Raw genomic sequence first — 23,213 nt, 5'->3', positions numbered from 1 at the left:
GAGGACAGGGAAGGTGGGTGGGAAGGGGGGTATGAGGAAAATTGGATAGCGTGTCCCCTTTCCACTGTGTGTAGGACCCACTGGTCCGAAGTTATGTTGCACCAGGCACAGTAGAAGGGGGATAGGTGGAACAAAAACAAAAGCTGAGTTGGAACTGGGTTCGTGACTGGTGTGTCGCTCCCAACAATGACACTAAAAAGAGAAGTTTCTCACCGTAGTAATGATGGTTCTTCAAGATGTGTCCCCATGGGTGGTCCACAATAGGTGTCGGGCTCGCCCCGGCGCCGCAGGTCGGATCTTTTCAGCAGTTTCTGCCGGACCGCGCGTGCGCAAGTGCGCGCCGCTCCCGGCCGCGTGCGCGATCCGGTCCCCGCCAGTTCCTTGACCAACCGCCTCGGATGCTCCTGCAAAATACTAAACAGAGATCCGAAGCAGGGAGGATGGGCGGGTGGTGGAGCATCCACAGGGACACATCTCGAAGAACCATCGTTACTACAGTGAGTAACTTCTCTTTCTTCCTCGAGTGTCCCCGTGGGTGCTCCATGATAGGTGAATACCCAGCAGTAACCCAAGATAGGAGGTGGGTAATCGGTTTATGTGCAGCTTGTCCCCGAGAGGACCGCTGTCGAGAGACGGGTATACTCTTGGAATACCCTGTGAAGGGCATAATGCTTGGCGAAGGTGTCATAGGATGACCAGGTCGCCGCTCTGCAAATGTCTTTTAGCGCAATGCCCTTGAAAAAGGCTGTTGATGTCGCCACCGCCCTAGTGGAGTGAGCCCTAGGCGGGGCCAGTAAAGGAGTCTTTCTAAGTTCGTAGCACATTTTTATGCAGGATACGATGTGCTTCGAGATTGTCTGAGAAGAGAGACCTTCTCCTTTTGATTTGGGAGCGAGAGAGACTAGGAGTCTATCCGTTTTCCGGAAGGACTTAGTCCTGTCTATATAGAAAGCCAGTACCCTCCTCACGTCCAGGAGGTGTAGGCATGCCTCTTTGTTGGAGTTATGAGGCTTTGGATAAACAAGGGTAAAACTATAGGTTTGTGAATATGAAACTCTGAAGAAACTTTGGGAACAAAGGCTGGATGCAGCCGTAAGGTTACCGCCTACTTGGAAATTACTGTGCAGGGTGGCGTTGCCATAACTGCCGCAAGCTCGCTCACCCTGCGAGCTGACGTGATTGCAAGAAGGAAGGTCGTCTTTATCGTAAGCAGATGGAGGGAAACCGTGGTTAAGGGTTCAAACGGTGGTCCCGTTAGCGCATTAAGCACCAGGTCGAAGCTCCACGAAGGTGGAAGCGGTTTCCGAGGGGGGTATAGGTTTACCAGCCCTTTGAGGAACCTGGTAACCATGGGATGGGCAAACACTGTGAGCCCTTCCTCTTCATGTCTGAAAGCCAATATAGCGGCAGGTGGACCTTCAACGAGGATAGGGAGAGTCCGCTTCTCTTGAGGTCCAGTAAATACTCTAGTATTACAGGTATATGCGCAGCAAGGGGGGCTAATTGCTTGGTAGAACACCATGCAGTGAATCGAGTCCATTTTTGATTATAGGGCTTCCTGGTGGAAGTCCTCCTGCTACTTTCTAGGACTTGTTGCACTCCCTCCATACACGTTCTCTCTAGGGAGCTGAGCCATGGATTAACCATGCTTGCAGTCACAGGCCTCAGGGGTCTGGATGCACTATGGACCCCTGGGCTTGCGTGAGCAGATCCGGCGCCACCGGGAGGGGCATCGGTGGACGGTCCGACATGCGCAGGAGTAAGGGGAACCATTGCTGTCGATCTCACGTTGGGACTACTAGGATCATTCGGGCTCTCTCTCTCCTGGCTTCCTGCAAGACTTTGTGGATAAGCACTGTGGGAGTAAAGGCGTAGAGCAGGGGGCCCCTCCACAAGATCGCGAATGCGTCCCCCAGGGACCCCCGTCCCAGTCCTGCCCTGGAGCAGTATTGTGGGCACTTCTTGTTGTGTTGAGTGGCAAACAGGTCTATCTGGGGATATCCCCATGTGTGAAAAATCGGTCGTAGTAGATCGGAACAGATCTGGCACTCGTGTGCGAGTGCGAAGCGCCTGCTCAGCTGGTCTGCCTTCACATTGTGAGCGCCTGGTAAATACGAGGCTTGCAAGGATATATTGTTGGCGATGTACCAGTTCCACAATCGGACTGCTTCCGCACATAAGGCACGGGACCGAGCTCCTCCTTGCCGATTTATATAAAACATGGTGGAGGTATTGTCTGTACTGATCCCGACTACTTTGCCTTGTATATGGTCTCAAAAGTGTTTGCAGGCATTGAACACTGCTCTGAGCTCCAGTATATTTATGTGCAGTGACTGTTCCGTGGAGGACCACAGTCCTTGCGTCACCTTTTCGCGCGTGTGCTCCCCACCCTATGTGGGAGGTGTCGGTAGTGAGAAAAACAGATATTTGTGATTGGTGAAAGGGCACCCCTGTTAGCATGTTCTTGGGGTTCACCCACCATTGCAGGGATCTGCGCACCTCTGTCGTGGGTGACACCACCCTGTGGACAGTGTGTGCTGCCGGTTTGTAGACGCTCGCCAGCCAGTGCTGCATGCTGCGCCAATGCAATCGGGCATTCTTTACCACAAACGCTGCTGCTGCCATGTGGCCCAGCAGGTGTAAGCACGTCAGAACCGGCACCGTAGGGCTGAAGGTGATGACTTGCACGAGGGAACCAATGGCACGAAAAGTGGGCATCTGATAGATAAACCCTTGCTGTGATGGAATTTATACGCGCCCCTATGAACTCTATGTCCTGTGCGGGGTCTATCTTTGATTTTGCCAAATTGATGACCAGGCCCAGCGAAGAGAACGTGTCTGCTGTGACGCGTATCATGCGAAGTACCTCCTCCTTTGAGGCCCCTTTCAGTAGGCAGTCTTTTTTTTTTTTTTGTTTTGTTTTTCAGATATGGGAATATAAACACCCCCTGTCTGTGCAGGTAGGCTGACACCACTGCCAAGGTCTTGGTGAAGACTCTGGGGGCCGAGGAGAGGCCGAACGGCAGAACCTTGTACTGAAAATGTTCTTTGCCTACCATAAACCAGAGAAAATGCCTGTGAACCGGGTGAATAGTTATGTGGGAACATGCATCTTGTAAGTCGAGGGCTGCGAACCAATCTCCATCATCCAGTGCCGTAAGCATAGAGGCGACTGTGATCATCCAAAAGCGTTGCTTGCTCAAGTACCGGTTGAGGCCTCGAAGATCTAGGATGGGTCTCCAGCCTCCTGTCTTTTTCTCTGTGAGGAAGTATCTTGAATAGAACCCTTTCCCTCGGAGTTGCTCCGGCACTCTTTCCACTGCCCCTATAAGCATAAGATGGCCTACCTCCTGCTTGAGTCTCGCTTCGTGGGAGGCGTCCTTTAGGTGGGGTCTGGGTGGAGGTCGTGGCGGTGGGAGCGACTGGAAGGGAATCGCGTAACCCGTGACTATGATCTCCAGTACCCATTTGTCTGTGGTGATCTTTTGCCACTGGTTGTAGAATGGTCGGAGGCGATGATGGAACAGTAGCTTCGGATGACATTGCGTGATGGTAGTGATAGTGCAGCCCTCGATCTGTGTGTCAAACTTGTGGCCTTTGGCCCTGCCCTGAGGACGCACGGCTCTGTTGAGAACGTCGCCTGGGAGTTCTGTACTGTTGGTGCTGTTGATGTTGCACTTGCTCGTAGCCCCTGTGGTACTGGGGACGCTGTGGTTGATACTGGTATCATCTTTGTTGGGGGTAATACTTTTTCTTTCTGTATGGAGGGGTGTAAATCCCCAAGGTCCTGAGAGTAGCTCTTGAGTCTTTACTGGAATGAAGGACCGAGTCGGTTGATTCAGCAAACAGCTTCTGCGTGTCAAAGGGGAGATCAACGATCTTCGCCTGCAGATCCCTCGGGATACCCGATGTCTGGAGCCAGGACTCCCTGTGCATGACCACTGCCGTAGCTGTTGAGCATGCTGCCGTATCCGCTACGTCTAGGGCGATCTGAACTCCTGTCCTCGAGGCTGCGTAGCCTTCCTGCACGATGGCCTTGAGCACCAGCTTCTTGTCCTCTGGAAGCGAGTCCATGAGGGAAGTCAGCCTGGAGTAGTTGTCGAAATTATGGTTCGCTAGATGCGCTGCGTAATTCGCCATTCTCAACAGTAGGGTAGAGGAGGAGTAGACCTTTCTGCCGAACAACTCTAGTTTCTTGGCATCTTTGTCCATTCCCCCTGTCTTGTACTGAGAAGTTTTTGACCTCTGTTGAGACGATTCCACCACCAGAGAATTTGGTTGCAGGTGGCTGAACAGGAACTCCATGCCCTTCGTCGGGACAAAGTACTTCTTATCCGCTCTCTTGTTTATAGGCGGAGTGGACGCAGGGGTCTGCCATATTGTGGTGGCGGACTCCATGATTGCTTCATCAGTGGAATAGCTATTTTGGAGGAGACCGGAGGTCTCAGGTTTTTAAAGAGCTTATGGTGTTTCTCCTGTACCTCTGCTGTTTGGATGCCTTGCACGAAGGCCACCCTTTTAAACAGCTCTTGGAACGGTTTGAGATTGTCCGGAGGATGGACGTCCCCTGGGGCCGTGGCCTCGTCAGGGGAAGATAGCGAGGAACCGCTAGGGTAAGCCTCTCTGGACCCCTCTGGGTCCTGTTGACGGTGATACATCCTCTCGCTAGATACTTGCGAGGGAAAATCTCAGGGTTCCAGAATCAACTCCCCTGAGATATCTGCATTTCCGTCCCCATCCGCGATTGCCCTCGGGGATATTGAAACATCTGGGGGGATCTGTCCCTGGGAGTATGCCTATGGCGTCTATGCCCCGCGTGATAGGGGCGACCATGGCAGCACGGGCACTGTTCCGGAGATGGAGACCTGGACCACTCTGGAGGTGCATACCCCCTGCGTCTGGGGGAGCGAGATCGTCTGGGTGATTGAGATAATGGAGAGACTGATTTGTGGCAGTACTCCAGGGGTTCAAAGCCCAGGAAGGGTGATGGTGGTCCGAGCCATGGTGATGCTGGCTGTAGGAACGGGGATGGGGGCTCAGGGTATACTGGAGGTGACCCCTGCCGCCTCGTTGGAGTCTGCAGCATAAGTGGAGGGCTTAGAGCGAGTAGCCCTGCAGCCCTGTCTGGAGAAGGGCTGCGGTGCTGGGTTTTCTGTGCTGCCTTTCCCCTCCCCTGTGGGGCTGGCTCCGCCCCTTTCCGTGTCGGGGATCTCGGTCCCGCTTTCTGCGCCGCGCTCGGCACGCTCTGCTGCGGTGCCGCGCGGGTGGTCTCCCCCGGTGCCTGCGAGCTCTGCACCGCCGGTTCCCCGGGGGTCGGTGCCGCTAGCTGCGGTGCCGCCGGTTCCGGTGCAGGGCGGCTGTTTGATTATCGGAGGCTCAACCTCTGCCATCTGCATCTCCGCGCTGCCGCCGCTCAGCTGTGACTGAGGCTGGGGGCTATGCGCTCCACCCGTCCCGCTCGCTGTGGCTGCTGGCAGGGATCGGGTTGGTGAAAGCTTCCTCCGTTTTTGCGCTGATGGGGTTAGGGATGCAGCTTTCCTTTTATGGGCCCCTGCGGTTCCCTCCTGCTGAGGCCGCTCCGGCGCGTCTGGCTGGAGGGCCTTATCAAAGAGCAGCATTTTCAGCTGCATCTCTCTGTCCTTCCTTGCTCTGGCTGTGAGCTTTGCACAGAAGGAGCATTTCTGTGCCCATCGGAGGCCAGCATCTCTTTGCGGCATGACTCACACTTTGAATCCTGAAGAGGACATTGTGGTGAGTCTGAGTTGTTAATAGGGTACTTAGCACCTTCTCTGTGCCTGTTCCCCTCTCGGACTCAGCCTGCCGCGGCAGGAGGCCTAATGGCCTTACGTCCCCGGGCCTCTGCTGCTCCGCTCGCTACTAAGGCTGTAAAACTTTACTTTTTACTCTCTCTTCTTTTCTTTTTTTTTTTTGTTTTGAAAACAATAACAAGCTAAGTTAAGCTAAAGACTGACAAAGAAGCTCTAAACACTTTAAAAACATTAAATACGCTAACTCTGGCCGTAGCCTGAGAGGATTTCGTCTGCAGCCAATGGCGGTTAAAGAGGAACTGGCGGGGACCGGATCGCACACGCTCCCGGGAGCGCGCAAGGGAGCGGCGCACGCGCGGTCCGGCAGAAACTGCTGAAAAGATCCGACCTGCGGCGCCGGGGCGAGCCCGACACCTATCGTGGAGCACCCACAGGGACACTCGAGGAAGAATTGTTGTTTAGACCCTGGTGGGGGGGGAAGGGGGGTTTGATGAACCTGGCCCTGGTTCTGCTGGCCATGGCATGTTCTGTTCGTACGACCCCTTCTCCTACTAGTATTCCTCTGTTGTTGAGGAAATTGTCTGAACAGAGGCGCAGGAGTGAAGTTTTGATGTTGGGTTGTAGGGGTATGCAGGCCAAGTGAGAGTAAGGTGGCCCTTGAGTCTTTTAGGCTGTGAAGCCTTTTGTCTTCTTTTCAGAGAATAGGGATGGCCCCTTAAAGGGTAGGTCCTGGATGGTTTGTTGGACCTCATAGGGGAGTCCTGAAACTTGTAACCATGCCCCCCTACACATGGCTATCCCCAAGACCATGACACTAGTGGCAGCATCTGCTGCGTCCAGCGCCGCCTGCAGACCTGCCCTGGACAGGAACTTATGCTCCCTCGCCACCACCTTAAATCAGGCTTATTCTCTGGCTGGACCAGCTCTGAGAAGCGAGATAAGGAGCTGGCAGTCTCGTATGCATACCTGCTAACCAGAACTTGCTGGTTAGCAATCCTTTACTGTAGGCCTCCCATTGAATAAACCTTTCTACGGTACAAGTCTAGGCATTTGGACTCTCTGTAGGGGATGGGCCTTGAAACCCATCTCCCCCTATCATTTGCCACACTGACAACCAGGGAGTCAGGGGGAGGGTGGGAGAACAGGTGCTCATTACCCTGGGCAGGAACAAAGTACCGATGCTTGTTCCTTCTGGTTGTGGGTAGAGCGGAGGCCAGGTCCTGCCACACTGTCTTTGCCGTACTGGCAACTGTTTTAATAATGGGCAGTGCTACTCCTGGGGGCCCCACTGCCGAGAGGATATCTGTCACTGGGTCCATTTTGTCCCTGACTTCCTCAGCTTGTATGCCCAGGCCCTGGGCTACCCTGCACAGCAACTGCTGATACGCCCTACCATCCTCTATGACAGGGGACACTGAGGACCCAGACAAGACCGCATGTGGGGAGGACAAGGATGATGCATCTGCTCCTTTCATGCCTCCTGGCAAGAGCAGTAAGCCTAAATCCCCTGTTTCGGTCCCTGGCACTCAGGGCCTGTGGTGTTGCGCTTTGCACCTGGCGTAGAATGCCTAAGAATATGGCAGGCTGCACTAGGGGCACGTCGGGTTAACTCAGTACCTGGGATGGCACGGGGCCCACCGGTGCTGTTACCTACAGTGACACAGGTCCTGGTGCCTGCATGGGCAGTGCTGAACCCACTGAAGGGGACTCGACATGGTTAGCCCCTGCGACTGTTCCGGCAGAGGCGCCTCCAATGACACTGACGGTGCCACCCATGGCACTTGGGGAGTGCCAGGTGCCCTAGGTGGGAGTCCCACAGCCTGCCCCTGCATCTCATAGACCGCCCATGGAGTCCAAAGAGGGCACTGTCTGCACCTTGGGAGGATGCCTACCAACCTTCATCCGCAGAGTGATGGCTCTGGTGCCTGAGGCTGCTGTAGTGTGACATCATCATACTCCCACTCCTAGCCAAGCTGGAGTAATACGAGTCGGATTCTGATGCTGCTTCTGACACCGACAACCAGGGTGGTGCCACAGGACCCAGGGCTTAGGCAGATTCCTGTTGACCTTGTGCCATGTGGTAAGGCATGCTAAATGGGGTCATCGTAGGTGGTCTGCCTTGTGGAAGCTGCTCTGGTGCCAGGAACAGCATCAGCGCCATAAAAGATGATGCTTGCCTGGTGTTCTGCATTGGTACTTGTGTCTGGGATGGTCCCTCCAGTGGAGATGAGGACTCCCAGTGCAGCACTGGCCCCCGAACCATGATCTGTAACAGGCCCTACACCGCACTGAATGTCTCGGCATTGAGGGAAGCCTCAAAGAGCACAGGCTCCCGCCTCGTGCCAACATCAGTGCCCACACTTCGTGACCCAACTCATGGTGCAATCTGGCAGACGCCTTAGAGGGATCTTGGCACTTTACCCTCTCTGGGGACCGGCCCCTTTCATGCCTCTTTTTCTTGCGAGCCACCGGAGACTGACTTCTGTGTCACCTTGCAGCACTAAGCGCCGACACCCGGTGCTGATGCTGGGACCCTTCTGATAGCACCACTGGTACCAGAGCGCTTTGCCCTGCAGATGCACTGTTCTGAGCTCCCACAGGGGAAATGTCCGGGCATAAGGCCACTTCCATTAGTAGGACTTTTAAACATTGCGCTCTGTCTTTTAGATTCCTAGGCATGAGGGCCTTACAGGTGGAGCAACGTTCATGAAGGTGTGCCTCACCAAGGCAACTAAGTCCTGTGCAGGTCACTCTTGAGCATCTGTTTGCCACGTTTTTAACAGGTCTTGAAACTTGGAGAGCTAAGCATCCCCCAGCGCCGAAGTGCCAAGAGGGGTTAAACTGATAACTATTTACAGATGATAAAGAATATCTAAACTATTTACAACTTTTCACAATAACTAACTAATCTACAGGTTATGGCTACCAGCCGAACTGAGAGAGAAGAGTAGAGAGAGAACTCCAGCAACTGACAGTGCGGTGAGAAAGAACTGCGACGGGGGGTGGGGTGTGTGTGTGCGTGCATATATTGATCATCATGAAGGCACCACTCTCGGGGGCACCACACCGACCATATGGCTACTGGCTAGGGCAAAAAGCTTCCAGCAACTGGGCATGCGCCAGCACAAACCCAACTTGGAATGCCCATAAACAATCACTCGAAGAAGAACTGATGTAGCCCCAAGGCTTGAGTTTTGATGATGATATCCTAATTTTATACCTAGCAAACAGAAAGTAATGGAAAAAATATACACTAATTTTGGTCACAACATTCAAATAGCTTAGGACTTAATTTTCAGAGTAGGAGAAAATTACATTTATGAGATTAAGGTGAAGTTAGCCAGGTTAGGTCAATTTTATAACAAATGAGTATATACCACCAAGCCTCTTCTGCTGACTTTAAAGACTTTTAAATTCGACGCTGGTACTCCACATTCATGAGAAGAGTGGTGTAATTCAATCTTCCAGGTTATAATTTTGTGGCAGTGCATACAAAATACCGCTCAATTTGATGGTCTAGAACGGTGGGAGGTGTCCCGCTCTGCCCTAGTGTGACCACTCTTGCCAGCGCTTTAAACTCTGCTCCACTCCCAGGTACACACGAAAAGCCCTGAGAACTTCTGAATTTCATTTCCTGTTTGCAATTACTTGACAGCCCCACTAGGAGCAAAGAAACGTAGCCCTCAATTGTACAATGAGAAAACTATAGCCTAGGATTCAGTGACTCTCAAAAAAGATTTTGGGGTCATGATGATGATCATGAGTTCCCACTGTGATGCTAGGGCCAACAAGGTTAACATATTCCTTGAACACAAACAGGAATATCAAGTAGGTGTAAAGACGTTATGTTTCTCTGTATTTGGCTTGGATGTGACAGCTGTTCTATCCAGTTCTGTTGTTCATAATTCTGAAAGAATTTTGATACATAGAAGAAAGTTGAGAGAGGAGAACCATGAATGATTAATGGATAAGAAAATATACGTTACAGTGACAGACACAAGGATCTCAAACGATTTAGTTTAACAAAGAGAAGATTAAGGGATGACCTGATTACAATCTATAAGTATCTACATACGAAACAAATATCTGATTTTCTGAGATAGCAGAGAAAGGTTTAAACCTGAACCTAGACAAATTCAGACCAGAAATAATCCATACATTTTCCAGTGGTGAGGGTAATTAATAATTGCAACAACTTACTAAGAGGCATGGTGAGTACTCCATCACTGATAATTTTTAAAGTAGGCTTGGATGTTTACAGAACTACAAGCTCTTGGGCGGTTGGGAGGGGAACAAAGCACAAATCAGCAGATTTGTAGTGTTCCAAAAGCGCTGGGAGGGGGAGGAGCAGAAGGTGTGGGGCTCCAGTGCCCAAGTGCACACGAAGCACATGGAGGAGGGGGCAGAGCACTGTCACACTCATCCATGGGTAGGCCCCAGTAATCCCCCGACCTGCCAATCCCCATGCCAAGACCCCTGCCCTAACTTCTGCAGCTCCCACCTGCCTTAATTTTTGTCCCCTCACCCTAGCCTTGAGTGCCCACCAACCCTCTGCCCTAAGCCACTCAGCTCCTGTCTCTTCACCCATGAACCCTCACTTCAGCCTCCATTTTTGAAAAATACTATTATTGAAAAAAGCACATGTAGTTTCAAAATTATCAGTCTAGTAACCAGGAATAGCATGCTGCCTAGCATACTACACAAATGCATATTCTGCACTCTACTTGCATCCAAAAGAGGCAGAAAAACAAGTAAACTGAAATAATGGATTTATTCCAAAAAGCAGCTTTCAGGGTATGTCATGGGGTCATCACATATCCAGCCCAATTTCCTACACCTTCTACATCTAAAATGGTAAGTGATGATAATAATGATAAGCATAAGGCATTGCAAAATCCTGAAGTGCCTTCTCAATCAAAAAAAGATTAAATTCTGTTGAATATAGCTTTAGTTTTAAGTTTATTTTTATTGACCTTGGTATATGCCATGCCTTGCCCATAGTGATATACAGTGCCATAAGATTACCTACTGTATAGAAAACTTCATTTGTATACACTTAAGTGCTTCAAAAAAAACCAACCCACAATGCAGGGCAATACCACTACTGGATTGGTAACTGTACTATTTTATACTATACTACCCAATAAACCTGGTGTTGCTTGTGTCCTTAACTCAATGAAGGTTTTGGATTTTTTTGTTTTTGTTTTTTAGGGAAAATGTACATATTTTATTTAAATTATTTTTCAAGTATGCAATACTGTTTTTATGAAGCTAAATTTTTATTTCAGACTTCTTGAGAGATTTTTAAAATATGTCCATTTAATTTTTATAGTATTTTTAAATGGGAATTCCATCATGTACTTTTAATTTCATTACTATAAACTCTTATCAACTTTCTTCTGTGATGTAGATGTGACAAGAAACTACTCCAAATTTCTCTGTTTTATCTCTTTTCTGTAAGATTCATTGAGAAGCAATCTTTCAGGTTCATCCTATTTTTCTGTCTCACCCTAGCACAGTCTTTTTCAATAGTTGCTCAGTTATGTCAATTTTGAGGACTACTTGATATGGTGATTGTCTCTTTTCTGTTTGATTTTATGAGAAACAATCCCTTTCGTGGCACATCCTGATTCCCTGACAAACCAAACCCTTATGTTGCTTTAAGTTGTGATAAGAGGAATCAGTATACCAAATTTGCTGGTCCTAGCTCTTACAGTTTAGGAGTTCTTGATCAAACAGACAAACTCGCTAAAATATATAATAGATTTATTTTATTGTGTTTTAATTATTTGAAACTTGGTATTCCACTGATAAAGTACAACTTTCAGTTAACCAGAATATTCAATCAACCAGCAACCCCCACCCTCCCAGTATGCTGGATAACAGAACTTCTACTATGTTAACAATTGTCAGCAGCTATTTTAAGAGAAAGCAAACAAATTAAACTGCACTTTCGTTGTAAAGATGTAATTTCATATGAAAAACCACTGCTTTGTAACATATTAGGTTTTTAAATAATGGCTTAACACTAAGCTTAATTTTTTTGCATTATGACCATGCTCCCCAAACCCCCGCAAAGTACTAACATGATTAAAACCCTCCCACAGATATGACATATGATAATCTATGCCTTAATTATGTTCTGCCTCAACGGTTTTTTTGTTTAAATTACTTTTACCTACCTATTTTCACGTTCATACATCTCTTTTGAGGTGCTTCGTAGCTGTTCAATTTCTTGATTTGTTTTCAATCTAATTTGTTCCAATTCATCACGCAGTTTATTTTCATATTCTGTTTTATAGTGGTCTCTGAAAATTAAACAAATCAGAATATTTTACAAGGAATTTAACAAAAAGTTATATTTTGTGGATCACATTATTATTTGTTTTGTCATAAGTCTCCAGGAACCTGTTACTCTGCATGAGTTTCTTTCTTTAAAATGAGTAAGCTATCCAGCTTACCAAAGTGTAGCATCTGGTGTTTCCTTGACAGTAGTAACGGCCTCAGTTATTAGAGGCTCACTTAAAACTTAATAAAGTATATTCTTTAGTAGCTCATTGGTTAACATCAGAAATCATAAGCAGGGTGTACTGTAATAATTGGGCCCACACAGTTGTCCCACTTCTGAACCTAACTATGGAAAAATGGATAAAAGTTTATAAAGTGTTACAAGAAACAGTTGTTAACCTGTTCTGGAACTGTTCTTCTTTGAAATGTGTTGCTAGTATCCATTCCATTTCAGGTATATGCTGGCTAAATGCACTGTTACTAGAGTTTTTTGCCTCAGCAGTACATAATTGAGGCACTACATGTGGCCTCTGCTGCCTCACAGAGATGCATAGTGGTACAAAGGGTAGAGCCACTCCTGAGCTTCCCTTTTTCTGCTTACTAGATACACTTTTAGAGAGACAGAGAATAGAGAGGGGACATGTTCAACTCATCTCAAAGAGCAACAGTTAGTAACTATTTCCTCTTCTGCAAGAGGCAACATGCATCCATTCCACTTTATGTTACTCACACATAATTTGATCTGGAGGTTGATAAAGGCTGAAAAACCATACATCCAAATTTGGCATTGTCTCTACATTGTTGAGAAATGGCATAAGAGGCAAAACTATAAGACCAAGTTGCCACTTTGCGAATGTCCAGAATAGGCAGTTGAGACTGAAGGTTTCAGACGCTGTCTGAAACACAGTTAAATGTGTGAACAGCCTACCAAATAAAAGCATAAACAAACTCAAGGTGAGATGCAGTGAGGTGATTTTATTGAGAAAAATTCAAAAGCCCTTTATTCTGTCTGCAACTGGCAGAAAAAATGTGACAATTACCTAAATTAGTCCTATCCAGGTAAAAAGGTCAAGGAATTCTAACATTCAATGTTCTCAGTGTCTCCTCATCACTATGATTATGAGGCTAAGAAGAGAAAGTTAATAAACAAACTAGTTGATGTGAAAATAAGATACCATTTTGGTAAAGAACTTTGAGAGAAGGGTTAGGCAAACTTTGCCCTTGTAGAATACCATCACATAGTGGTCTTGAAATTAGAGCTCATACCTCAAATACTCTTCTGTCTAAGGTAAATGCAACTAAAAAGGCTACCTTCATGGAAAAATGTTCAATGAACAGGAAGCCAAGAGCTCAAATGAACAACCAGACAGCTTTGCATGAAAACATCCATGCAGTGTGCAGCTGTGGTCAAAAAAGCAAACAAGATGTTAGGAATCATTAAAAAAAAGAGTTAGACAATAAGATGGAGAATATCATATTGCTCTTGTATAAAACCATGGTACGCCCACATCTTGCATACTGTGTACAGATGTGGTCTCCTCACCACAAAAGAGATATATTGGCATCAGAAAAGGTTAAAAAACGGGCAACTAAAATGATTAGAGGTTTGGAACGGGTCCCATGTGAAGAGAAATTTAAGAGACTAGGACTTTTAAGCTTAGTAAAGAGTTGACTAAGGCAGGGGACATGATAAAAGTATATAAAATTATGAGCTCTCAGTTGGCACAGTCAGGACAAGTCCCACAGGGAGTAGCAAGTCGTGATGCAGGACGTAATAAGGTTAGAGAGTCTTCCGTACTGTTGACACCTGGTAAGTACAAAACTATCAGAGTTATGTTCTCGCAAATGTACCCCAGTTCCATAGGCAAATCGCCTCTGCACAGAGACTGAGAGTGTGCTCCTCCTTGCCGATTGATGTAATATATTGTAGCCATGTTGTCCATGAGTATCTTGACAGGCATGCTGCGAATGCACGGCAGAAAGTGTCTGCAAGTATTGCACACCACTCTGAGCTCCAATAGATTTATGTGGAGAAACACCTCTGTGGTGGACCACTGGCCTTGCATGGACTGAATGTTGAGGTGGACTCCCCAACCCAGTAGCGAAGCATCTGTCATTATGAATACGGTCAGCTGTAGCAGATGAAATGGTTCACCCGCTAGCAGATTGTCTGGTATCTTCCACCGCTGCAAGGACTGGAGGATTCTGTTTGGCACCATGGCCCATTTGTGAAGATAGTGATTTGCAGGTCTGTACACGGTTGCTATCCAACGCTGGATGCATCAGAACTGCAGGTGTGCATTTTGGACCACGTAAGTAGTGGCAGCCATGCACTCCACGAGTTGCAAGCAACCTATCACTTGCACCATCGGGCTTGTAGAGACCATGTGGATGATGTCTTGAATAGCATGACAATGCTGGAGCAGAAGGTACGCACGAACAGTGACGGAGTCTAGTCTCACACCGATAAACTCTGTTTTGAGTAGGCTCCAGGGTCAATGTCTGTTCATTTACGGTGAAGCCCAAAGAGAGAAAGGCGGCCTTCGTAACCTGAATCGTAGTGTCGACCTCTGTCCAAGACAACCCTTTTATAAGACAATCACCCAGGTATGGGAAGATGATGACGTCTAGCTGTCAAAGGTGTGCTGCAACCACTGTGAGGGTCTTGGACAATACTCTGGGAGCCATGGCAAGGCCAAAGGGCAGAACCCAGTACTGGAAATGTTCCTCACCCACCAGGAACCGTAGAAATCGTCTGTGAAAGGGATAGATAGTTATATGAAAGTAGGCATCTTGTAGGTCGAGAGCCACAAACCAATCCCTGAGATCTCGCGCAGGAATTATGGAGGTCAACGTAACCATTTTGAAGCATTGTTTTTGAAGGTAGCAGTTCAAATTTCAAAAGGTCCAGAATGGACCTCCAACCCCCGGATTTCTTTTGGGTGAGGAAGTATCAGGAATAGAAGCCTCTCCCTCTGAACTCATCCACAACTGGTTCCACCACCCCTATGGCAAGGAGGTATTCCACCTCTCATAGAAGCATAGTCTCATGAGAGGGGTCCCTGAAGAGGAGCAAGGTAGGTGGGATGGTGGGTGGGACAGGTCGGAGACAGATGACATAGCCCAATGACACTATGTCCAACACCCATCTGTCTGTTTTTACTCTGGACCATTGGTTAAAATATGATTGCATGCAGTGCTGGAACAACTTCGGGGAAGGACATGTGGCCGTTGTCTTGATGGGAATGAGGCTCTTGACGACACCATCAAACTTACTGCCTCCTTTGTTGCTGTTGTTGGCCATGAGGCTAGTTGTTCCTATGTCTCAGTGGTCTCTGAGGAGGCCTTGGCCTGATCATATTTTCTCAGTTGGTACTGCCTCTGAAACAGATGGAAGTACCTCCTTTGATATGTCCCAAACTGCCTACATCTAAATGGTGGCATGTGCATACCCAGAGTTCTGAGAGTAGTACGGGAGTCCTTGCTGGAGTGTAGCATCGTATCAGTAGAGTCGACAAAATATGTTTGTTGAAGAGCAAGTCCTCCACTTCACGATGGAGCTCTTTGGGGATGCCTGAAGTTTGAACAAAGATGCCCTCCTCATAACTACAGCCGCGGCCATAGATCAAGCCACCACGTTGAGAACAGTCTGGACACTGCTCCTGGAAACATCATAGCTTTCCTGGACGATAGCTTTCAGCAATAGCTTCTTAGTGTCAGGTAAGTATTAGTGATGTTATGTTACGTTAGTGATGTTTGCTTGGAGTAATTGTCAAAGTTGTGGTTTGACAGATGCGCCGCATAATTGGCCATATGTAACAGAAGTGTGGAGGAAGAATAAATCTTCCGGCCAAAGAGGTCAAGACATTTAGAGTCCTTATCAGTAGATTTGTGCTGAGGTGCTTTAGCTCTCTGCTGAGAGGACACCACCACCAGCAAGTTCAGCTGGGGATGTGTGAATAAGTACTCCACACCCGCAGAAGGAACAAAGTATTTCTTATCCACTCTTTTGTTAGTAGCAGGGGCGGAAGCTTGCATCTGCCATATGTTGTCAGATGCTTCCACAATGGCCTCACCTAAGGGGATAGAAATATTTGAGGAACCAGGGGACCTCAGGTTCTTTAACAGGCCTTGTTTCGTCTCTTGTATTTCTGTCAGTCTAACACCTTGAGTGCTGGCAACTCTAAGGAATAAGTCCTGAAACTCCCTGAGATCATCAGGGGGAGATGTATCACCAGGAATAATGGACTTGTCAGGTGAAGATGAGGACAGATCAGTTGGCAATGACGGCCTAGGAGGTGCATCGGTGTCAGAAAAGCAGGTCTCTTCTTCCCCAGATTGAGATGGCAGAGGCTCCGATGGTGGCGGAGGTACCGGAGATGGGCTGGGAGACCAAGATGCCACGGAGTACCTTTCTGGTGACTCCCATCATTCCTGCATGTCCTGTTCTTGACAATAACATGCCTCAGTCCCAGGATCTACATCAGATAGGACGGTAATGATGCCTCACTGGCAAACAGCATCTGTATGGGGAGCGGTACCTACAGCCATGTCTGTGTGAAGAGTAAAACTGTGAGCACCTGGATGAGGGAGATGGCAACACGGAGGGGTGGCTACTCTGGCGCCTCTGTGATTTGACCTCCTACAAGGAAGATGATCATGGCTTTAAAAATGGTGATGGTGACTTTGATCTGTGACAAGGCGATGAGGGACACAGGAACAGTGATGGAATCGAATACTGTCTCGGGGATATGTGCAATCTAACAGAAACAGGCAGTGACAATGAATGGTGCAGTGAAGGCTCAGGAGTGAGCCTGCGCGTCATCTTAGACTTAGCCTTAATGTGCTTTGGGTCTGCGTCTGCAGACTGTGAAACAGTTGGTGCTGGGGCTGTCAGTGCTGAAGAATCACGGCCGGGTGCTGGTACATTTGGTGCCGACAGGGTCGGTGCCGCAGGAGTACATGCTGCGGAAGTCAGTGCTGTATGAGACGGTGCCACCACCATTAGTGCTTTGTGGGTTGATGTCTTGATCAGTGCCTTGGTTGGTGCTGGGACCTCCAGTGCTGCTGGACTTGGGGCCATCGGTGGTGAATGTTGCAGTGTGGAAGCCATCAGTGCCGCCTTTGAATGGTCAGGAACCAGCCTAGCTCTCAGTTCTGTTTCGTGTGCTGGCGCTGTTGTGTTGGTTCTGCAAAAACTTGTATTACTAGTATAGCTAACTGAAGTAACATGATGCAATGGTGCCTCTTATTCCTGTATCTGCTTAACTATGTAAGTATATGCTCTCAGTAAATGCTCTCATTCACTCTGTTTGTATTCTGTCTGTATCCTGTCCTGTGGCAAGTCTGTCTATATGTTGATGTGCTTATGTTTTAGTTTCGTGAGCCTGTAAGGGTCACATGTAAGGCTGAGGCAAAGACGCCCCAGAACCCCTGAAAGGGCTTTGACCCAATGACCAGGAAGTTCTGAAAGCAAGCTGCCTCAGATGGGAAGCATGATCGGCTGAGCCTCTGTGTTCTACAGGACAGAGTGTTGTGTCTGTACATCCTACCCTCCTATTTACTCTTAAGTAGCCGCATCCCCTGAAACTCGAAACTCACACTTCTTGGGGATAGATGACAGCTCTTAGAAATTGGGATAGGTAACAGCCAATGAATTCCACCAACCCGTGGGCTGTTTTAGATAACTACTGGGAGTTATGAAAATCCCAGGGGGTGCTTCTCTTTCTTTTGGGCGTAATCCTATTCCTCCTGTTAGTAATGCGATGTAAGCCACAGCTATAACTACACCAGTTTCGTAACAGCAAAATCAATCTCAGTGGTGCAGGTCATCACTGAGAAGCAGCCCGCCTTTTTTTTCCCAATTCAACACTTCACTCACCTCCACCCTTATTTAGGAATTGGAGCACAGCTTATTTGCTCCTCAGGCACATGAGGCAGGAGCTGAGCTGAGCTGAGCCCAGAACCCTGCCTTCCGTCCCCTCCCCCGCAGCAGGGACTTTGCTCAAAGCCGTGCCACCTGTGGATTAACAAAGACCAGCTAATGCTACCAACCACCATCTAAAAAGTTCTGCATATTATTTTATTTATTAATGAGGATGTAGTAATGAGGACTATTAGTGACTTTAAAAGTATCACCGGCACTTGAACCTTCTGTAGTATTCTTAAGGTTAAATTTCAGCACTTCGCCCTGGAAAGGTTGCTGACCCCTGCAACAGACCATGCTAAGGGAACTAGTTACAAAAGAAGAGCTAGGGGGATGACGTATAGAAATAAGTACTCAGCCACAGAACTGACAGCCTGCACTGGCAGTAAGAAGGCACTGACAAGCGGTCAGGTCAGCAGTGTCATATATAGTGTTCTGCACCAGCACCACTCCAGCAGGGTCTACAGACATGCTGATGGGTAGTAGCTAAAGTAAAACTTTCCGACAGTAAGGCATGCAGCACTTGCATACCTAATATGAATAGATATGAGGAAGCACTTGAAGAAGAATGATTGTTTGGTTTTAACACATACTTGACATCAATTTACAAACCTTCCAGTTCTAGGAGATATGTATGTCTCCACATATTAATGGGAGGAGGGATAGCACAGTGGTTAGAGCATTGGCCTTGTAAACCCAGGGATGTTAGCTCAATCTTTGAGGGGGGCCTTCCAAGGGTCTGGGGCAGGTTAGACTAAAAAAAGTCAGCAATAGGTTCCATTGCAAGTCCAAGAGACTGGACTCGATGACCTCTCAAAAGTCCCTTGTAGTTCTATAAGATATATATATCTCTACATTTCAAAAAGTTCCTAAATATCAAAACTAAAAACATATTGATCGTACTGAAGTCATTTGGACAGGGTGGCACCAATTTACATACTCAACTTCATTTTGCATTAACTGACATTTTCAAAGTAAATTTTCCATTCAAAGGTAGAAAAACAGTTGCCATAAAAATCCACAGGAAAGGGTTACGTTTATGGGGGCTTGTCTTAATTTGTCAATGAATTTTTTTCTAATGTACATGGAAAATGAAGGTGCTAAATTGAATTCCAGAGCACACAGATCTGGATGAATGCCTCTGAAACTGACCGTACACATTTATTACAATGGAATCCATGTAGTAAATTATTTTAGAATAAAATTAATTTAATCTGTCTGCTTAACAAAGATGGAAGAATAAAAGAACTTGCCTGGATATAACATATTTTTCATACATTTCCTCTCTAGCTTTTTTGGCATCCTCCAACTGAATCTGAAGTCTTTCAAGGCGATCTTCTTCATGAGCACAGCGAACACTGAGCTCCATGTTCTGACGATTCAGATAATCCTTATCTTTTTGCAATAAATTAGCAGACTGCTGTAAAGCTGCCACCTATAAAGAAAAATAAGACTGACATTAATAGGCATTTTGTCTTGAATTCTAAAAGTTATTTTTAGATTTAAACATACATACACACTACATTTCCATTGTAAAAAGCAAACATTACTTTTCCCCCTTATAAACTTGACCAAATTTAAAACATTCATTTCACACTTAAGCGTAATATTGACTTTCAAATTTCAGATGCAGTTCTAGTCTAATAAGGGCCTGTGACAAAGTCCCCTGTCAGCCCCTGTGGGTCCCTGCGCTTCCTGGCGGTTCTCTGTTGTGACTCAGAGACTCACAGAGACTCCTTATCTGCCCAGGCCTTTCCAAAGGCAGGAGTTTCCGCTTAGTGAGCCATCCTCATCATAAGCAAGTCCAGAGTGGGGAGGATAAAGCCAGTCTCCTTGCAGGCCCGCGCCTGCTCCAGTGGAGTCCCTACAAGGACAAGAGGCAACTGGTAGGGCCTCTACCCCTGCCCCAAAGTAGCAACCTCACCCTGGGCCACTTCACCCACTGCTTCCCGGTGGTACCTTCTTGCTTGCTTGCTAGCCTGCTCACTCGCTCACTGTGCTCTCACTCTGCTCCTCTGGTGCGCCTTCCAAAACCTTCCCCCCTGCTACCAGATGGGGAGCCTTTTATAGGGAGCACAGGGCCCATCTGACCAATGAGGGCCTGGGCCTAGACAGGGAACAGAAACGCATTGGCCCACCACCCAGTATACTGTCCTTCCAGAAGGCTCCAGAAGCTTCCAGGTAAGGGTTTGCCGCAGGGCCTTTACAAATGAAGCTGGTGTTTTACATTTATGATTTGCTGCTCAGATTTGCTTTAGTTTGTAAGCTAACTACCAACACTAGATTCTGAACTTTCAAACTGAGATATGAAGGAAAAAAAAATCAAATTGACTTCTTTTCCTTTAGTTCATCATAAAAAGTTACAGATTCTCCAGGCCAAATTGTGCCCTCACTTCATTTATGCAACCAAAATATCTTTAATGAGATTGTATAGATGTAAATGAAATTCAATAAAAAATTTATTTGGATGATGCACAAAAAGGAATTCAGGTCTTTGTCAAGGTGGCTCTTCAGTGCAAACAAGAATAAAAAGTACCAAATAATTATGATAATCATGTGGCAAATACATTTCTGAACATCACCAAACATAAGCTCTTCTCAAGCAGCAATTTTTATAGTAATTTTTTCCAGAGTTGAATTGCAACTTAAATAAGTGAACTCTTCCCACTGAGTCTAGGCACTTTATTCTTGTTTCTTCTCAGGTATTGATTTTTAAGTTCTCATTTAAAAGCTTTGTGTAAGCACTTCAAGCTAGAAGTTCTTCTGATCAGGTAGTGTTGCCTTTTATCTACTAATACAAATCTTAGCACAGTGGGACCTTGATTTATATGTTGATGCTTCTAGGTGGAAGCACAGCAATAAATACCTCATGCTCAATTTGCTGAAAAAACACAAGTTTTTGGCCTTTACTGTTTTGCAAATTCAATACAATGTACACAACTCCAGCTACATTAGCAGTGTCCTGGGTTGTGTTAGGCAGGAAGCCTTTCTGAGGCTCCTGCTGGATCGTGAGCCAGATCCAGCAGCTTGGCGGGCCAAATTTGGCCCATCGGACATATTTTGTCCGTCATGACCTAGGGAGAGGCACAAGTCCAACATGACATCAAATACAGGCAAGATGGTGGTGTTGTCCACAGTTACTGAGAAGGCAAGCAGTAGATGGTGAGAAGCTTAAATGCTCTGCTTTATCCATGATGAAATTCAGATGATGACTATCCACAAGATGTCAGAGACAGGCTGAGATTTAGTTTGGAATAGAGACTGGGCTGAAGCAGAGAGGTAGAGTTTTGAGTTGTTCACACTGAGATGGTAGTTGAACTTGTGTTTGCTGATGAGAACACCCAGAGATAAGGTATAGAGGAATAGCAGGGAATCAATCAGTCTTAACTGCACTAGTCCTAGGACTCAGGCCTGTGATCAGACCAAGAAAACAAATGGGTTCAGGCCCTCTCAGGGCAGGGCCACAAAAAGTTCTAACTGTGTGGACCCAAGTCCTAGCTCAGGCCAGGACAGCAAAGGAGTTCACAGTACAAGCCCAGGCCTTAGCACAGGTCAAGGCAGCAAATGGTTGGGCCTCCTACTAGGGCGGAAGGCTGACAAACGCAGGCATGTGTTTGACTTAGTGGGGGTTGATCCTGCTTGAAGCAGGAGGCTAGACTAGATGACCTCCTGTGGTCCCTTCCAGCCCTGTGATTCTATGAGCCTACTACAGTGAAAGGTGGAAACTGCCACTCACAAATTAGGGATGGGGGTGGGTGGGGGGAACGGGGGAGAGGGGCACAGGTCCACTCACTCCACTGTGCCCTGGGGCACGGTCCAGGACCCTACCAGCAACAGAGTGGTCTACCTTGGGCCTTGCCTTCCAAACTTCCCCTCAGGTCATACCTCACCGGACAGCGGGGTGGATTCCTCTGTGTCTGGGTAAAGCAGGGTCTCTGTCCTGGCTTGCAGCTCCTCCTCGTTGCAGTCTTCGTGGGGGCCCAGTGGTCTGGGCCAGTCTAAAGAGCTGGATCATCTTCACAGACTGGGAGCTCAGGACCACCATCTGGTTCCCATAGTGGCCGGGTCCAACTGATCTCAGCATTTATACTTCCTGACCTGTCCCCGGCTTCCAGTTAGGTGATGGGCAGGTGCGGGCCTTCTCTACCAGGGCTTGAGGAGAGGTTCCTTCCCCTCCGGATCAGTGAGGGGCCAATCCACCTCACTACATTGTACAACTGGCTATTCCCAAGCCCAATATTTGGCATTTCTTATTAAATTTTATTCTCAGAGAAGTAGCCATGTTAGTCTGCAGCTTCACAAATAACAAGCAGCCCTGTGGCACCTTAGAGACTAATAAATTTATTAGGTCATGAGTTTTTGTGGGTAAAACGCACTTCTTCAGATTAAAAAAAATGGAGCAAAAAAACAGAATCCATGATTTATATAATGGGGGTGGGAAGGAAGGGGGAAAACTGGTTACCTGTCACCAGCTAATGAAACAAATTAAGTCGGGTGTGTCCCATTCCTGTGAATATCAATACTGGGGAAATTGCCCTTGTGAAGCAGAAGGTAGTTCAGGCCAAAGTTAAATATGTCAGGTTTGTAAGTGAATTCCAATTCAGATGTCTGCCTCTAATATTTTGGTAAAATCCTTTTGTAGAAGAATGGCTACTGTTAAATTTGTTATTGAATGTCTAGGGAATTTAAAGTGTTTCCCTACAGGTTTATGTGCATTCCAATTCCTGATGTCAGCCTTACATCCATTCATCGTTTGGCACAGAGACAGTCTGGTATGTCCAATGTACATGGCAGAGGGCCACTGCTGGCACATGATGGTGTATATCAGTGGATTAGTGGATGTGCAGTGAATGAGCCTCTGCTGACGTAGTTAGCATCATATCCTCCAAAACACTTGCAGCTCCTCCCAGGTTGGTATTGTCTACTAGCTTTATAAATTATGAATTATCTAAACCACTGAGAAAGATACTGAGAAGAATCAGTACCAAAAGTTATCACTGCAGAATGCCACTCATTAATGCACTTCCTGCATGACTGTGAATGAAACATTGATAACTACACCTGTGATGGTGTCACTTGTACAAATACATGAACAAAGTTGGCAAAGGGGTTTGCTGCAGGGATAGGTTTCTGGTTAGTATTTCTGTGGGAAGGTGTACGGCTGCTGGTAAGTATTTCCTTGAGGTAAGGCAGCTGTCTGTAAAAGAGGAGTGGCCTGTTACCCAAGGTCT

General features: G+C 47.2%; 1 protein-coding gene across 6 annotated transcripts in view; it reads right to left on the bottom strand.

Annotated features, from left to right (window-relative positions):
- Positions 1–23,213, bottom strand: part of PIBF1 (progesterone immunomodulatory binding factor 1) — a 225,793-nt gene that overhangs the window by 157,363 nt on the left and 45,217 nt on the right. For all 6 annotated transcript variants that reach the window (XR_012643092.1, XM_074982867.1, XM_074982868.1 and 3 more), the window contains 2 exons: positions 19,236–19,417; positions 11,951–12,076 (listed from right to left, as the gene is read on the bottom strand). Coding sequence is in view for 5 of the 6 variants with exons in the window: in XM_074982867.1 (XP_074838968.1) it covers positions 11,951–12,076; positions 19,236–19,417 (308 nt within the window). In the remaining variant the exon portion in view is untranslated. The remainder of the gene's footprint in view (positions 1–11,950; positions 12,077–19,235; positions 19,418–23,213) is intronic.

This window comes from Carettochelys insculpta, chromosome 1, assembly GCF_033958435.1.
Source record: "Carettochelys insculpta isolate YL-2023 chromosome 1, ASM3395843v1, whole genome shotgun sequence".
NCBI classification, from domain to species: Eukaryota; Metazoa; Chordata; order Testudines; family Carettochelyidae; genus Carettochelys; species Carettochelys insculpta.
This window is presented reverse-complemented; position numbering and strand designations above follow the sequence as displayed.